Source organism: Arvicola amphibius, chromosome 4, assembly GCF_903992535.2.
Source record: "Arvicola amphibius chromosome 4, mArvAmp1.2, whole genome shotgun sequence".
Taxonomy (NCBI): domain Eukaryota; kingdom Metazoa; phylum Chordata; class Mammalia; order Rodentia; family Cricetidae; genus Arvicola; species Arvicola amphibius.
The window spans coordinates 88035406-88052361 of NC_052050.1; the positions used below are offsets into that span (position 1 = coordinate 88035406).

Sequence of the window (16956 nt, forward strand, 5' to 3'; positions counted from 1 at the left end):
TTAGAATCAGAAGGTCCAAAAGATCCAAAGCCCACTCAGTGCAGCCAGCAAAGGCAGTTCCTAAACGAAAGGAGCGAAACAGGAAGAATCATGAGGGCCTGTGGGTCCCAGGCTGTGTACCTGCCCCTTCAAGCTAGCCTCTAGCCAGGGGGCAGGGTTGGGTTGTCTTATTGGAGAGTAGACGTGGGAAACTGCCTGCTCTAGTTGCTGCAGACTGCCTGTTGTGTAGGAATTTCCAGTAAGGATGATACGTGAGGGTCCAAAGGCTAAAAATCGGTCCAGTACTGCCTTTGGGGTTCTCCAGTGTCCTGCATGGAGAACTTTACTTGGAACATTACAGTGATTTGAATGTCAGTCTGTTTCTTTAAACATTTTTAATCCTAAAATGGTGCTTAGAATAAAAAACAGAAATATAAAAATTGAAAGAAGAGTTTACAGTGAAAAGCGCAGAAGAAACTTGAATGAATGAGAATACACACCAGGCTCCAGAACAGGACCTGTCAGCTGAAAGCTACTGGTGCTGAGTCACGCTAAAAATGTGATACCATCTTAACAAAATAAACCAAGGGGATGTTAAATTGTGAGAAGAAAATAGCTGAAACTTTGGGGTGAGGAGATGATAAATCAAGTATTTTAATCCTATTGTAGAAGACTATAAAACTGCCATTGAGTGCATGAATGGACAGGCAAGGAGATTAGAATAGTGAATTTAGAAATAGACACAAATAGATGAAAACAGTAGCATGGTCAATGTGGCATCCAGAACCAAGGTAAAATAAGTTGGGCCCTTCTTTAGTATTGGAGCCACCGAGAAATCTAAAAAATGTCAAGTTGGTTCTGCATCTCACACTATGAGCCAATATGTACTTCAAAATGGGCAAAGATAGTTTTTTTTAAAGCAAAAACAAAACCCCATAAGCACCAGAAGGAAATATGTACAATCTTAAATCCTAGGGGAGTGGGAAGGATTTTTTTAACATAGACCCAAGTTCAGGAGTCATAAAGATCCACCAATGTGAAACTGAAATTTTAAATCATCTTTGAGATAAAAAGGTACCGTAGACAAAGTCAGAATTCTGCCAATTTTACAGTGAGGATACTAATAACAGAAAGGGCTCCTGGAAACAAATACAGTAGAAAAGTGCACAAAAGGCAGGCGGATCTCTGTGAGTTCGAGGCCAGCCTGGTCTACAAGAGCTAGTTCCAGGACAGGCACCAACGCTACAGAGAAACCTTGTTTTGAAAAACTAAAAAATAAAAAAGAAACACTGAATGGTAAGATTCCCAATGTCAGCTCACCATATGCTGGTGGGCTAAAGGAAATGGGCATTTCTTTTATTTTGCTGGAGCAACTTAAGCTGATAAAACCACTATGAAGAGATTTTTTTTCCCTATTTTGTTTAGTCCTGGCTAGCCTGGAACTGACTATATAGACCAGGCTAGTATTGAACTCACAGAGTTCTGCCTGCCTCTGCCTCTTGAGTGCTGGAATAAAGGCGTCTGCCACCATACCCAGAGAGAAAAGAATTATGAAAGCTGTGTGAAGTTAAAATGCGTGTCTGACAGCTTCATGTTGAACACCTGTAATTCTAGCACTTGGGAGTTTGAGGCAAGAAGACCAGGAGTTCAAGATTGTCCTTGTCTACACAGGCAGTCGGAAACCAGCGTGGCCTGAGACCCTGCCTCTGAAAAGCCAAGATAAAACACATATATTCACCTATTCCATTTGTTCTGTCCTCCTCTTCCCATTTCCTGTTGCCAAACTAATTAGTGTGATTATGCAGGTGAAGCACCGAGTAGAAAATGCCAGCTCTTCCGTACTCCAGAATGTTGTTTGGGAATACAGGAATAGCAACTAGGCATTGGGTTCAATACCACATAACCTAAGGCTTCATTACCTCATTTCACCCTCTAGGCAACCTTAGGAATGAAGTTACTGATGATCACGTTAGCCTCTGAGAAAACTGGAGCGGGGTTGGTGATGTGCACGCCTGGAATCCAGGCCTTTGTTACTTGCAGTGAGGTGCACCTTTTCGGAAGTGGTGCAAACTGCCCTAGGAATGTAGGCAACTGTGGAGACTAAGGGGCTATGTATGAAGTTTGAGAAAAGCATTTTAAAAAGAGGGAACCCCCATATCCCAAGGCTACAGGGCCTGGAGAATCCCTGCGGGCTGGGAAAAGGGAAGGAAAAGTATTATTACTAACAAATAATAATAATAATAATAATAATACTTCTAAAAAGCGCTACCCTTCTATGAGTAGCACTGATATTGTTTCTATCAAAACCACACGACACAATCAGAACCATTCCTACGATACTTGTAATCTAATTCTACACAAAGGGCAACATCAGAGCCATAGAAACATGTAAGGCAATGTAGTTCTGTATAAGAGAAAGCCCTGGGATCTTGTTTGTACTGATGGAGGTGCCCCAGTGACCTGCATTGAATTCTACCTCTTTACAATTTTTTTTGAGTCTTACTCCATAATTCATACTTAATGGAGAAATTTTGTTTTAAATTTTAAAGAAGAAATGCAGCTTCGGTGGCATCCTATTCGGTACTTTTTTGTTCCTATGCAAAAAGTCACTAAAATAGCTGGTGCCTGAAAGATGGAAAGTGACCATTGTTGAGCGGATGTTTTGTTGTTTCTCTAGTAGTGGGGTCAGAACCCAAGGCCATGTGGTATGCCAGACAAGCCCATCACCAAATGAGCTGTGTCCTCCAACCCTAATGGTTCTTCATAGTCACTTTCACTTTTCCGTTTAGTAGGAGCCGACGAGAGAGGCAGTGAGTGTTCCGCGTGTCAAGGAAAATCCCAGGTCTGGGCTGGCAAGCTTGTTGGCTCTGTACCGGGTCTCCAGGCGCCACATTCAGAAGAACGGAAGGCGGGCCGGCGCTACGCGAGCGCGCTCAAGTTTGGCCGCCGCCGCTCGCCATAGCCAGGTTTCCAACATGGCGGCTCCCCAGGATGTCCACGTCCGGATCTGTAACCAGGAGATTGTCAAATTCGACCTGGAAGTGAAGGCGCTTATCCAGGTACAGATTCTTAGGCCCCCGCCGGGCTCTCGCTAGCCGCCTTGGCGTTTTCCAAAATCTTCTCGTCCGCCCAGCTTCCCAGGCAGGCGGTCCTTGGGCGCCATTCGGTCGGGTCTCCGGGATCGCTGACCTTAAGCGCTTTTCTTGTGCACGCAGTTGGTTCACCCGCCTCTCAGCTATCCCCACGCCCCTCTCCTGCCCCCTGCCTTTACAGCCAAGGTTGGGCCTAGCCTGTTCCTGTCGCTTCTGTAGCCCCGCCCTGCCACCTCCCCTACCGCCTCGCACACCTACTTACCTGTTTTAGGAGCCCGGAGGGTACCCAGGGCTACCTGACACGGTAGTCACCGAACGAAGCTCAGGGAACCTGGACCCTGGGTATTTTTTTGAATGAAAAAAATCAAAGAGAGTGCCAAGGCCTGGGTCAGAAGGCAGGCGGTACCGATACTAGGATTGGAGAGGGAAAACCAGCCTGGGAAAGGCATTTTAGAGCTTCCATACCCGGTTCAGCCGATGGGGAAGTGAGGTGCTTGTCTAGAAGCAGGTGTAAGTAAAGACAGAAGTGCAAGAAAGTTTACATGGGAGCCGGGCGATGGTGGCACAAGGCTTTAATCCCATCACTCGGGAGGCAGAGACAAGCGGATCTCTGTTCGAGGCCAACCTGATCTAGAGTTCCAGGATAGGCTCCAAAGCTACAGAGAAGCTCTGTCTTGAAAACAAACAAACAAACAACAACAACAACAAAAAAACCCCTCACATCAACAACAAAGAAAAAAAGAAAGTTAACATAGGCAAGAGTAGGGAATGTAGAAATGGCTCCTGAGTTTAGAAAACAAACAAAACCAAAAACCTCAAGAGACTCAGAACACAATCTGTGACAACAAAGGAAGAGAGGATGGGGTGTGGCTCTGCTGGTGAATGCTTGCCTAGCTTGTCTGCTTTCCATCCCCAGTGCTGCATAAATGGGGTGTGGTTGCAGGGATACATGAGCCCCTGTGGAAAAGGGGCGGGGGAGTAGTGCTCTCTGACAAGCCAGATGCACACCGGACCACAGTGGTTGTTTATCCTATGCCGCGTGGAAGTGTGGTTGTAGAGTAAACTGGAGAGTAAGTGAAGAAACTTGACACAAACTTTAAAGTCTCCAACTTCACTCCTGGGATGTGTAAACCGCAAAATGTCTGGCCCAGTTCTAGAAAAATAAACAAGATTGGGTTTATACAAATGAAATTACTAGGGGCCAGGGTAGCGTAGCTCAGTGTAGAGTTAAAGTTTAGCCATGCTCAGGGCCCTGGTTTCAGTCCTCAGAACACAACGATAAGTTCACATACATGCAGGAAACAAATTGGCTAGTGTGTTGGTGCCAGCACTTGGAAAGCAGAGGTAGGAAAAACATGCATTTGAGGCTAACCTGGGTTACATAGAGTGATCCTGTCTCAAAAACAAAAAGCAGACTACATCCAAAGTTTTAAAAAAAGTTATGTTTTCATAGTCTCTGGTTCGCTAGGTCTTTTTTGGGTTTTGTGGTTACTATGGAGTAAGCTTAACCCCATACATTACATTCTTATAGTCTCCCAGCTCTTCTGCTAAGCGTTTTATGCTGAGAAATATGACTTTGAGGTAGGTTAGATGAAAAATTGGAGGCTTTTGGTCTTTCAAGATTGCACTAATACGTTGCAGGATTTGAATACAGTAGCCTAAGTCTAGAGCCTGCTCTAAATCTTGGCTCTGACGATTCTGGATTTCTTTCCAGAAGCAAATCCTCAGTATGTTAAATCCTCTGTGTATGTCATATAACTTGTAACAGATAGAAGGTTTGTAAAATCAGACTAAGTTAATTTTGTTACCTGTTACCAGGGATTTCGGCCCTTGACTTTTAGAGTTGAAGGATCTGAAGTCACAGTATCTCTTAGATGCCCACTCTTGTTGAACATGTAAGCTGCTTAAGACTTTCATGGTGGCTAGATAGCACTTTGCTAAACTTTTAAGTCAAGGTTGAGTTTATCTAGCTACTTACTTATCGACACACATAATACATCTTGTGTGTGTGTGTGTGTGTGTGTGTGTGTGTTGCTGGCGGTGGAACCCAGGGCCTCAAGCATGTTACGCAAATGCTGTACCACTGAACTGCATGTCCAGCCTGCTTTTATGTATTCTGTTCAGTGTTAATCTTAAGAGGGATGAGGAAACTGAAAGTGATGTTTTTGCTCCTGTGCAGAGGAGAGCAGCAGTGAGCAAGACAAGGTGGAGCTAGGCCACCTTAGCTGTGGGCTAAATCAGCTTTCCCCTGTGTGTGTCATTCCCGGAGAAAGGCCCCTCATCTCTCCGTTGTCTTCTAGGATATTCGAGATTGTCCTGGACCCTTAAGCAAGCTCACTGAACTGAATACTAAGGTGAAGGAAAAGTTTCAACAGCTACGACACAGGATACAGGTAAGTGAGGCCCCACACCGCTGTTCACTAAGGGCGGGTAGTGGGGTGAGAGCCCAGACCTCGAGTTGACCAGGTTCCTCCCATGCCACATGGCGATAGTAGTAAACATTATTACGTTAGGGTGACTGGACTATCGAAGATTAGAGCCTATGCACTTGTTCTCTTCCTGAGTCCGTCACCAACATGTCCTGGGTGTTCTCTATGCTGTCATTTTCGCAGTCACTGCCTTACAGTTTCTGGCGTCACAGCTTCCATCTTGTGCTCATCACACCTAACTTTCCCTATGGTGCACGTGCTGTCTCAGAACACAAGAGGGTGGGAAGGGACCAGCGAGTAGCAGAGCTGTCCACTGCTGCGCCCTCGGGAAGGCTGCTAGGAATCTGCCCATCACTGGGTGGGGCTAGGACCACCTGGTTTTTGTTTTTTTTTTTTTTCTGTTTATGTATATTTTTAAAAACAATCTTTGCTCATTTTACATACCAATCCCAGTTTCCACTACTTCCCCTCCTCCCGCTCCCCTCACCTCCTCTCCCTCACTCTACCTCCCAGCCAGTCCTTAGAGAGGGTAAGGCTTCCCATGGGGAGTCAATAAAGTCTGGCACATCACTTTGAGGCAGGACCAAGGCCTTCCCCTACTATATCTAGGCTGAGCAAGGTATTCCACCATAGAGAATAGGCTCCAAAAAGCCAACTCATACACTAGGGATAAATCCTGGTCTCACTGCCAGTGGTCCCACAGACTGCCTAAGCCACACAACTACATTCAGAGGGCCTAGTTTGAGGACCACCTGGTTTTGCTGCATGTGGTAAATGACCTTGTCCCAAAGCTATCCTTCAACTCTTGAGTTGCTTAGCAAATAGAAGTCTCTTGCAGAGTCACTGGAAGTCAGCAGGTTGACAGCTTGAGAGGGCTTCTTGTTCCCTTCCTGAAGGGCTTTCCAGGGCAGTTTCAAATATAGGTGATTTCTGCCTTTGGAGATGACTTTAGAATTTCAGCACTGTGGCTGTACCTAGGTGATCACCATCTCCAGCACTGCTTCCTCCATCTGAACTTTTGAAAAATACTGCTTCTTGTGTGTTATATTTGTGTGTGCGTACGTGTGTGTATCCACAGCTGTTAGTCTCTGTTATGTGTCTTGCTAATATCCTCTGTTCTATGTGCCTCTTTCAAATAGCACTGATTCATTACTTTCATGTCTTCTCAGAGTTTGTCTTCCCCAAGATTACAGATATTTTTTGCATTGTTTCCCCTCTGGGAATGGACATGCCACAGCATTGAGCCTCCAAGCCTACCTGTGTCTGGATGACCGACCTTCTCTTAAACAGCCCCCCAGCCTTCTTCTATAGTTGTAATTCTCTTCTAACCATTTCTCTACCAACAGGCATTCATTTGAACCGCTTCCATGTTTTGATTCTTAGCGCTAATTTGTTTTCTTAATGTCTTTCTTCAACTCTCCAACTCTTAACTACTACCGTTGTATTAAGTACCTGCATGTTTACCTGGCGTTTATCTCCTCCAATTTTAAGTAATTATCCTCACCAATACATTTACATATTTGTTATGCCCTTGCTGCTGGTTATAGCCTCTCCTTAAGCATAGATGGCATCTAGCAAGGTGGTAGGCCAGCGAGTGACTAGCCCCATGCTAGCTTTCATCTGCATTTCCACAGTATTTGCATGCTCTGGATAGACCTGAAAACACAAAAAGCACTTGAGTGAGTGTCCCTCTTGTGTATTTCAACAAGGGTGCGTGTGAGTAGAGGAGAACTGGCCTGTATCTTCTGAATATGCTAGTTCCTACACAGGTGGTATTGGCGTGGCTGTGTGCAAATGTCCATCTGTGCATGTGTGTTTCTTCAGCTGGAACTGGAGAATAACAGTGTACCTTTCATCTCTCCGGAGATATCAGTTCTCTGTGACAACTTCCAAGCAGCCTCTTCTAAGGAAATTGTGCATCTCTCCTTCTCTCTGTCTCCCTTCTTCCTGTTCACCCATTCTTCACTGAGATCAGTGTAGCAAAAACTAGAACACAGGACTCTTTGGGCAGTGACTGCATTGTCAGGAATGAGAATTCTAGACAAAAAAAAAAATATGTCTTATTACTGGTCACATTTGCACTCCTCCCCATTTTTTCCCCTTGAGACAGTGTCTCGCTATGAAGCTCTGGCTGTACTGAAAGTCACTATGAAGACCAGCCTGGCCTCAAACTCACAGAAATCCAGCTGCCTCTGCCTCAAGTATTGGGATTAAAGGTGTGCACCACCATGCCCAGTTATACTTTTTTCAAATCACAGTCAGTTATTCTTTTTTCTTCTTTAGCAGGATGAGGGGGGAAGAGAATAAACTTTCAGAAATACTTTCTGAGCTGTTGAAATGATACAGAGATACACATGCTTGTTCTAAACCAGCACATGCAAATTTATATAGAATGAGTAGATTGTTCTCTAGATAAACTAATATGTTGATGTTTTAGCCCTATGGCTTGCTTGAAAGTGGAACTTGTGATTTGTAAATTAAAGCTAGGACTTGAGGCTTCTTTACAGTGTGTGTGATGGCTCCTGTAGCTCAAGTTCTTGGTCTGATGCTGTTGGTCATGTCTACTCTCCCTTGCTTGTGATAGACTCTTGTTGGGGGAGGCTGCTCGTTCATTCCCAGCCACTTAAACCCAGAATGATCACACAGAAACTATATTATTTGCAGTACTGTTTGGCCAAAGCTTATGCGTATTTTTAGCTAGCTCTTATATCCTAAACTATCTCCATTAAGCTGTGCATCACCACGAGGTTGTGGCCTACCAGCAAAGTTTTGGCATCTGTCTCCTCCACTGGCGGCTACGTGGCACCTCCCTGACTCTGCTTACTCTCTGTATATCTTTTCCAGCCTGGCTATATTCTGTTAAGCCATTGGCCAAAAGCAGCTTCTTTATTCATTAACTAATAAAAGCAATACATATACAAAAGGACTTCCCACACCAGACTCTTTCCTTGGTATTTGGTATTCTGAATCATGTGTATGCATCTTCTGCATGCCTTTCCTGGAGCCTCTGCATCCTGCTCAAGGGCGTATCTCTCAGTCTCCAGGGATTATCACAAGTCTGGGGATACTGTTTATGTTAATTTCTCTTCTGTGCAGTTCTCAAATCACTCAGGAAAGATAAATAATCCCCCTACCCAAAGTCCATAATGTACCCCCTGCCATTCACTTCCAACCAAAATAAAATAAACCAGACAAGTGTCCACCAGCTCTACTGATGAGTAGACGTCCCAGACTGTTTTACAGCTGCTGGAAGCTTCTGTGGGTCCTGGGTTTGTGACAGTTTCAGTTCAGCTTCAGCCTCAGGTGGCCTTAGGCATTAGTGTTATGTTCACAAATAAGTTGAAATCCTCAAAACTCTGTTGGAGTAGGTACAGAAATGGGCAATGTTTGGGAACACATAATAGTGTGGTATCCTTCTGGTATTGCGTTGGGATCAGTGGCCTCTTGTTTTGTTGTGTCTGTTTTTTCCTTTAGTTCAGGCAATGTCAAGGTTGTAGGAGTGGCAACCCCTGCTCCACCTAGGGCAGCTTTTCTAGAGTTGACCACACCAGCACCCTGCTTCCTGTTCACCTTTGAGCTGCCAAGTTTTCCTTCTCTTCCTTGAAGATTTGCCTATATGTTTAAAAGGATATTTGATTGTTTTGGACATGCTCCCTCCCACTCTCAAGAGTCTGTTGTAGAAGATATGTAGTTGTTTTTGTGTGTCTCTCTTGGAAACAGAAGCGCTCTGGCTAACAGCTGTTTTCCCCTCCAAGGAGCTTGAGCAGGCAGCAAGGGAGCAAGACAAGGAGTCGGAGAAGCAGCTTCTACTTCAGGAGGTGGAGAACCACAAAAAGCAGATGCTCAGGTAGGCGGGGTAGCCTACCACCACCTCTGCTGGCTCGCCTGCTGACCATGAGGCTTGTCCATGTGTTATCTAATAAGCCCTGCTTAATGGTGTGTAGTGGTATCGTTACACATACAGGCTGAAAGTTCTCCAGATCAGTCAGCCTCAAACTGAGAGTCTGAGGCGCTAAGGGGGATACGTGGAGTCTGCAGGGACATTTGGAGCTGTGTGTGTATAGTGCTCACAGTGTTGATATGTTTGCAGAGTTGGCCTCACACTGCACTGTATATATTCATGTATTTTAAAATACTGTAGGTTTGGGAGCCGTGTGTGGAGTCGATTCTTTCCTGCCATTTGTCAGGCCTGCAGACACGCACCTCTGCCCTCCAAGCCATCTTGATGGCCCTGGTTCTGTCTTTTATTTTTTGAGACAGGGTCTCTTGTATACAAGTTGTCCTCAAACTCAATATGTAGCTAAGGATGACCTTGGATGTCTGATCCCCCTGTTCCTACTTCCCAGGTGCTGGGGCTACAGGCATGGCTCACCACATATTTATGTGGTGCTGAGAATCAGAGTCAGGGTTTTGTGCATGCACAGTGGAACTACACCCCAAACCCACCTTTTGAATATTTGAAAACAAAAATGTAATTACTTTTGGAGGCTAGGGAGATGGCTCAGCAGTTTCAAATTTGTACTGTTCTTCTAGAGGACCCAAGTTCAATTCCTAGCACCCACGTCAGATGGCTTCCAACTGCCTGTAACTCCAACTCCAGTGGGTTCTGATGCCCCTCACCTCAATAGACAGTTATGTGCTCACACACACATGATTAAAATAATAAAAATTAAACTTTAAAAAACTTGATTATTTTTGTAATGCAGGTTAAATTTTATTCAAGAATAATTGGTATTAGGAAAGCTCACTGAAAGTGAACCTACTCAAGATAGACTAAAATATAGCTTCCAGTGTGGCATTATTGAAATGAATGATGCACAGAAATGTGAATTTATGTTAGAATTGAGATTTTAGTGACATTGCAGCTGTGTGCTGATCTTTGATCATAAAGCTGTATGTGCCATTTCTTAGTCTCTCAGTCAGGGACTATAACTTTTTTTAACAATGTCTGGGAACATGAATCACTGTTTCTCCCTCAGGTTGGACTTGTGCTATAACCCAAAGGGCATTGTTACTGCAAACACACTTTTCCCAGCCCCGTGGTGTTCAAAGCCCACTCATAGTCTTTGCTGCATCAGAATTCCCGTAGGTCTTCCTTTGTCACAGCTGTATGCTCGCTGTTTCCTCTCCGGCGGCAGCTGTGTGAACGCTCAGCGGGCAAGAGAGACTGACCAAGACATGGGAGTGAGTGGTGCAAGTGCACCTGGCACATCGGCAGTGGCTTCAGTGGCTTTTTATGCCACAAGGGTTCTCAGATTGTAAGCATGAACTCACGAGGAGTGTGTGTGTGCACTGTAGTAAGCTGCACCAAACACCGTCAGCTTAGTGGAGTCTTAAAGCTTGACTGTTCCTGGCGTGACGTTAAAGGTTTGAGGAAAGAAAGCACAGAATTACTGTTCAGCAGCAGTTACGTTTCTCAGGTTATCAGGTTTGTCATTCTGTTCAGTACTTGCTTTCTTCCCTCCCTAATAAATGTGAGCTCCTTGAAGACAGGCTCTCAGCTCTGCACCCCTGGGCCTTGCAGACCACCGTTGTGAACAGTTTGCAGATGTAATTGATTGTTTGAAATGGCAGGTGTGGAATGGGCTGGTAGGTGTGCAGTATCTGAGAACCCATCTGAAGATTGCCTGTAGTCCCAGCACTTGGGAGGCAGAAGCAGGCGGATCTCTGTGAGTTTAGGCCAGCCTGGTGAGTTCCAGGACAGCCAGGGCTACACAGAGAAACCCTGTCTTACAGAGAGAGAGAGAGAGAGAGAGAGAGAGAGAGAGAGAGAGAGAGAGAGAGAGAGAGAGAGAGAGAACATCAACTCCACAGATTGTCCTGTGACCTCCACACGTGCACTGTGGCATGCCTCTCCACCCCAATCATATGCACGTAAATTTGTTTTAAAAAAACTTTATTAACTTTATTTCATGCGCATTAGTATAATGATGTCAGATTCTCTTGAATTGGAGCTACAGACAGCTGCAAGCTGCCATGTGGGTGCTGGGAAGTGAACCCAGGTCCTCTGGAGGAGCAGTCAGTGCTCTTAACCACTGAGCCATCTCACCAGCCCCTAAATTTTTGTTTTAATTTAAAGAAAGCCACCCTGTTAGTTAAGGGCTCTGTCCAGGGCTTAGCACAGTTGATTTGAACTGGCTGTGTGAGAGGTCCAGCACATGGCTTTGGTTGTCAGAGGGCTGTGGTTGGCCTTTTCTCTTTGTCAGTGAAGAGTGGATTGCTAATCTCAAGGGCTGCTCACCTTTGAGCCATCACTTGCCAAGTAAAGAATGTGAATAGATCATGTCAGCCAGGGTGCCCTGTGATATATGTAGTGCCTGCAACTGGTTCAGATAGACAAGAGTTAGCAGGCCTTGGAGGAATGTTGGCTCCCCCTCTAACAGCCGCTTCGGGCGGATAAATGGTGATTCCAGTACTAGGGATGAAGGAGGAATGCTAGGTCATGGCTCTCGGGGACAACACCCAGATACTTGTCAGGCAGTAAAGCCACTGTGGGTCTGTGGCTAGTAGAGTACCTTGTCCCTGGTCTCCCAGCTGCCTAGCAGGAGAGGGATAGCGGCAGAATGTTCTGGAAACATCTTTTGAAGGTTCAGAGGAAAGATGTTAAGACCTGTGCCAAGCCTACCAGGGCTTCCAAGAAGAGGAAGTGGAGGGAGGTGAGGTTGAACTCTGAGTCACACTGTTTAGGCTGGGCAGCCTGGTGGAGCCACCAGGACCTCATGTGTGACCCTTCTTCTTCCAGCAACCAGACCTCATGGCGGAAAGCCAATCTCACCTGCAAAATTGCCATCGACAACCTGGAGAAAGCAGAACTTCTGCAGGGAGGAGACTCCTTAAGGCAAAGGTATCTTCTTTTGTCCCTTGGCTCAGATAACATAACATCTAAGCACCACGTGAGGTAGCTTTTGTTTTCATAACATTTGTACTTTATGTAGAACTGGGTCTCATACATCCCAGTCTGGTCTCAAACTTTGTGTGTAGCTGAGGATAGCCTTGAACTTCGGATCTCACGGGTGTGACCTCCACACCAAGTTTATGCGGTTCTGGAGACCCAGCCAAGGCTTCGTGCATACTAGGCAAGCACCAGCCAAGTATATCCCCAGTCCCAAATAAATTTGAATAAAATTGGTTTTTGGTTTGGGGATTTTGTTTGTTTGTTTGTCGTAATGGGTTTGAACCTAGGGCCTCATGCATGAAGGGCAAATACTCTACCACTGAGCTAACTCCCAGTCCTACCTGACAATTTTTAATATCTTCTTTTAACTGCACATGCATAGTGTCCGTTATTAACCAGTCCTGTTGGTGTGTTTGCATTTCCACCTTTTCAGTATCATATGATGCGTCAAGGCAGGTATTTGTCCTTTAAGCAAGTTCTCTGGGAATGAATGAGCATTTCTGAGTCTCTTGGTACATAGTGCGAATTGGCTTACAGACAGCAGCGCGGTTTCCATTCCTCCCAGCAGGGCTCAAGAATGTGGCCTCAGGATACAGCCTTAGCCACACTGACTGATGTTTCAGAAACGTGCAAACCACTTGGTGGTGGTGCACGCCTTTAATCCCAGCACTTGGGAATCAGAGGCAGGTGGATCTCTGTGAGTCAAGTCCAGCCTGGTCTACAGAGCCAGTTCCAGGACAACCAGGGCTTCATAGTGAGACCTTCTCTTGAAAAACCAAAAAAGAAGGAAGAAATGTATGCTAACTGTCCATGTGGTACATATCTGTAATCCTAGTACTCACGGGTGGGGGGTGGACTGAGGCAGTGACAGTCTGCCCTCTGGGCCAAGCTGAGCTACATTTTGAGACCCTGTTTCAAAGCACAAACAGAAAAAGTTCTAATGTGGTAGGTTGAAAATGGTGCTTTTCACAAGCTCGACTTTTGTTGCTATTGCTCCTTCCTCTGGACTTCCAGGAAAACTACCAAAGAGAGTTTGGCGCAGACATCCAGCACCATCACAGAGAGCCTCATGGGGATCAGCAGGATGATGTCGCAGCAGGTGCAGCAGAGTGAGGAGGCCATGCAGACTCTAGGTAAGGAGTAGACGTTGCTCCAGAACGCACGCCTGGCACCTCTGCGCAGCCCTCTGGCTCCCCCACCTCACTGTGCCTTAGGACATGACGAGACAGTCTGGTCTTGGGGTGGGGGTGGGGATGCTACTCTTCCTCTCCTTCAGCTGTGCTAGACACGCCCTGTGCCATCATTCCTCCCTGAGGAAGCATTGCTAGGCTCACGTGAAAAGCAGAAATGGCCGGCCTCTCTGGAGATGGTGTCTGTCAGCAGTGCTCACAAGAGGTCTGGGAATCTGGTTTTTAGCATGGGCTCATGGGCTTAGTATTGCCAGGCAGGTTTGGGAATTAGGACCACTGGAAAGACCATTATTGTGAGTTTCTTTTAAATGTACCAGCCAGAAGCCACAGAGAAGTCTATTGAAGACCTGCACATTCTTGCCAACTGTCTTCCCACCTTGGCTCCTTTGTAGAGAATTTGTCCTTCTAGGGCCCTTCAGTCGTCGAAAACAGGAAAGGAGTTTACTCTTTGTAAGATTTCACATGTCAGCTGAAGCAGACAGCGAGGTCTGGTAAATCCTCGAGCCTAACCACCCTGCTTTCATCACGGCTGCCACAGCCGCCTTGCTTCATCCTCTAGTCGAGACGTCACCCGTGAGCATAGCTCAGCACATCTGAAAGCTAATGAGAAGGGGCTGGAGAGATGGCTCAGTGGTTGAAAGCAAGCACTGCTCCTGAAGAGGACCCAGCCAGCACCCACATCAGGCAGCTGTCAACTGTCATGCACCTATACCCACACAGATATGCACATAACTAGCAATAATAAAAATAAATCTCACTACCTGACTCAGGGGCTGGCCTTGTTGACAGCCAGCCAGCCGGCATATTGAGCTCCTCTTTGTCCGGGTGGCACAGTCTGAATCAGGCCCCTTTCCTTCTGTTGCAGTCAGCTCTTCACGGACTCTCCTAGATGCAAATGAAGAGTTTAAATCCATGTCGGGGACCATCCAGCTGGGCCGGAAGCTCATCACAAAATACAACCGCCGTGAACTGACGGACAAACTTCTCATCTTCCTTGCCCTGGCCCTGTTCCTTGCTACAGTGCTCTATATTTTGAAGAAGCGCCTCTTTCCATTTTTGTAAGGGAGGGCTGGCAGCCATGGTCCTTTATACTCCTGGTTGCAGGTCGGGGCTCTCAAGGACTGGCCGCCTAACTGGGCTGCTCCTTCCCTGCGGTTTTCCCTTGTGCTAAGTACACCCAGCGGAGGAAGCCCAGCAGTTTCCAGTTTCCTGCAAGAAGCTGCTTGGAGGGCTGGAGAGATGGCTCAGAGGTTAAGAGCATTGCCTGCTCTTCCAAAGGTCCTGAGTTTAATTTCCAGCAACCACATGGTGGTTCACAACCATCTGCAGGCATACGCACAGACAGAATATTGTATACATAATAAATAAATAAATAAATAAATAAATAAATAAATAAATAAATATTTTTTTAAAAAAAGAAGCTGCTTGGAAAGGGCGAATGGACTAGAGGAAAAGGAAGCCTTTGGGGCCGAGGCACTCCACGTTAATCAGCTCCCAAGCATGGTGGCTGCCACAGGGAGTATCTCAACTCTGGGATTTGATGCACCTCCTCCCTCCGCGTCCTAAGGCCTAAATGCTAGATTTGGTGGAGAGAAGAATGAGGAGCCTGTGGGAGGGAAGGTGATGAGAGCTCATGGCTGTTCCCTGAATAAATCTCATTTATTTAATGAAGTGATAAATTCTTTTTACATTTTACATTTCTTTTTACATTTTAATACAGTTTAACTTTACAAGGTATCTCTCTGGGAATGCCTATACTTCATCGTGTCCCGCTTCCTAGGACATGAGCTTAGATTATTCATTCAACAAGGAATTGCTGAGGCCAGAAAGAACACTTGCTGCTCTTTTAGAAGACCAGTGTCGAATTCCCAGTACCCTCTTGGGAATTCATGACCACCTCTAACTCCAATTCCAGGGTATCTGATGCTCCTTATAGGCCCCAGGCATCACATAGTGTGTTTACAAACATATAAGCAAATACGCAGAGGCATTAACTTTATTTATTTATTTATTGAGGGTGAGTGAGATAGCGCAACTGGTAGAGTCACTTGCCAAAAAGTCTGATGACCTGGCTTCCGTCCTCACGCTCCATCCACAGGCCCCACAGGTAGAAGGAGAAAACCAGCTGCAGGAAGCTGTGCAGCTGTGGCGTGTGTGTGTGTGTGTGTGTGTGTGTGTGTTCCCGCATACATACAAATAAAAGAAGAAAATTAAAGGAGTGTGGAACAGCTGCCGCAGGCTGATTCCTCGACAGTGCCAGACATCGCACACACACTTGTAAAGCTGACACGCTCCCTCCAGCAGCAACAGAAGGGAGATGTCAGCATGGGGGACTACAAACAGCCACCGGCCGCCGTTGGAGCAGCCCACCAGCATGGCAGGGCCTGGGGCATCATGACTGAGGGGCTTGCTGGCTCCCTTCTCTTTGGGGTTCAGACTAAATGTGGCAGAGTGAGAAGCTAGTACTGCTGATGCCCAGCTGTGCCCAATTCTGTCCATGCCAGATACATGTTCCCAGCTAGACCTGCCCTGCAGATGCCAGTGTTCTTGAAGTTTTTCCTGCACTGCTCACAACCCTGGAGGACCTGGAGGCAGAGAGTATCTGAGGCACACGGGCCTGGAACTGGCGCTCAAACGTGTAAACCACATGGCCCAAGAAGACTGCCTTATGTTGCTGTCAGTTTCCACACCCACACAGTGGAAGTGGTAGTCCACATAGGGCCAGTCTGAATGAAAGAAGAGGCAAAGTAGTGGGTGTGGCTCCCTCATTACTGTGCCCTCATCCAGCTCACAAACGCTGGGGACTCTGAACCCTGAGGATCCTACAGCCGCAGCAGAAAGCCTTTCTCGAGGAGCTGCCAGGGAAAGGCAGATCTGTTTAGACCCATTTGAGCAGCAGGTACCAGCGTTAAAGCTGCTGCGGAGGGACAGATCATCTTGGGACCGAGTATGTGCCACTGGCTGTGTACACTAGACTGACGTACTGAGTCCACTGTAAATGGAGGGGTGTTTGTGTCAGTTACAGAGAGTGATGGGAACTGCCACCCCAGTAGTACCGACTCCTACACACGAGCACTGGGAAGGCTCCTAAGGGAGTAGTGGCTTGGTCGCCTATACAGAGAGCACAGGCTGGGTAGACTGCTGGTTCCATCATAGGCAATGTGGAGCAGAGCAGTGAGATTTCTATTAAGGATGGTGTGCAACTAAAAACCCATGAACTGCTCAGTTCTGGAATTTTCCATTTTATATTTTCATCTGTGGTTGGCCGTAGAAAGCTAAAGTCATGAAAAGCAAAATCATAGATAAGGTATGCATTGGAGGAATCTCTCTCTCTCTCTCTCTCTCTCTCTCTCTCTCTCTCTCTCTCTCTC

The 16956-nt window shown here is 46.3% G+C and overlaps 1 protein-coding gene across 1 annotated transcript; it reads left to right on the forward strand.

Moving 5' to 3' along the window:
* The first annotated feature begins 2805 nt into the window (after positions 1-2805).
* Bnip1 (BCL2 interacting protein 1) lies at positions 2806-15202 on the forward strand. Its single transcript, XM_038328979.1, has 6 exons — positions 2806-3038; positions 5372-5464; positions 9256-9347; positions 12243-12344; positions 13410-13528; positions 14451-15202. The coding sequence occupies exons 1-6, from the start codon at positions 2955-2957 to the stop codon at positions 14645-14647; spliced, it is 687 nt and encodes a 228-aa protein (XP_038184907.1). The 5' UTR covers positions 2806-2954; the 3' UTR covers positions 14648-15202.
* The last annotated feature ends 1754 nt before the right edge of the window (positions 15203-16956 follow it).

Excerpts from the sequence above, each read along its gene's own strand:
- Bnip1 (XM_038328979.1), top strand. The coding sequence starts at position 2,955 with ATGGCGGCTCCCCAGGATGTCCACGTCCGGATCTGTAACCAGGAGATT. Across the intron at positions 12,345-13,409 it reads GGAGACTCCTTAAGGCAAAG|GAAAACTACCAAAGAGAGTT; the intron begins GTATCTTCTTTT and ends CTGGACTTCCAG. Across the intron at positions 13,529-14,450 it reads GGAGGCCATGCAGACTCTAG|TCAGCTCTTCACGGACTCTC; the intron begins GTAAGGAGTAGA and ends CTTCTGTTGCAG.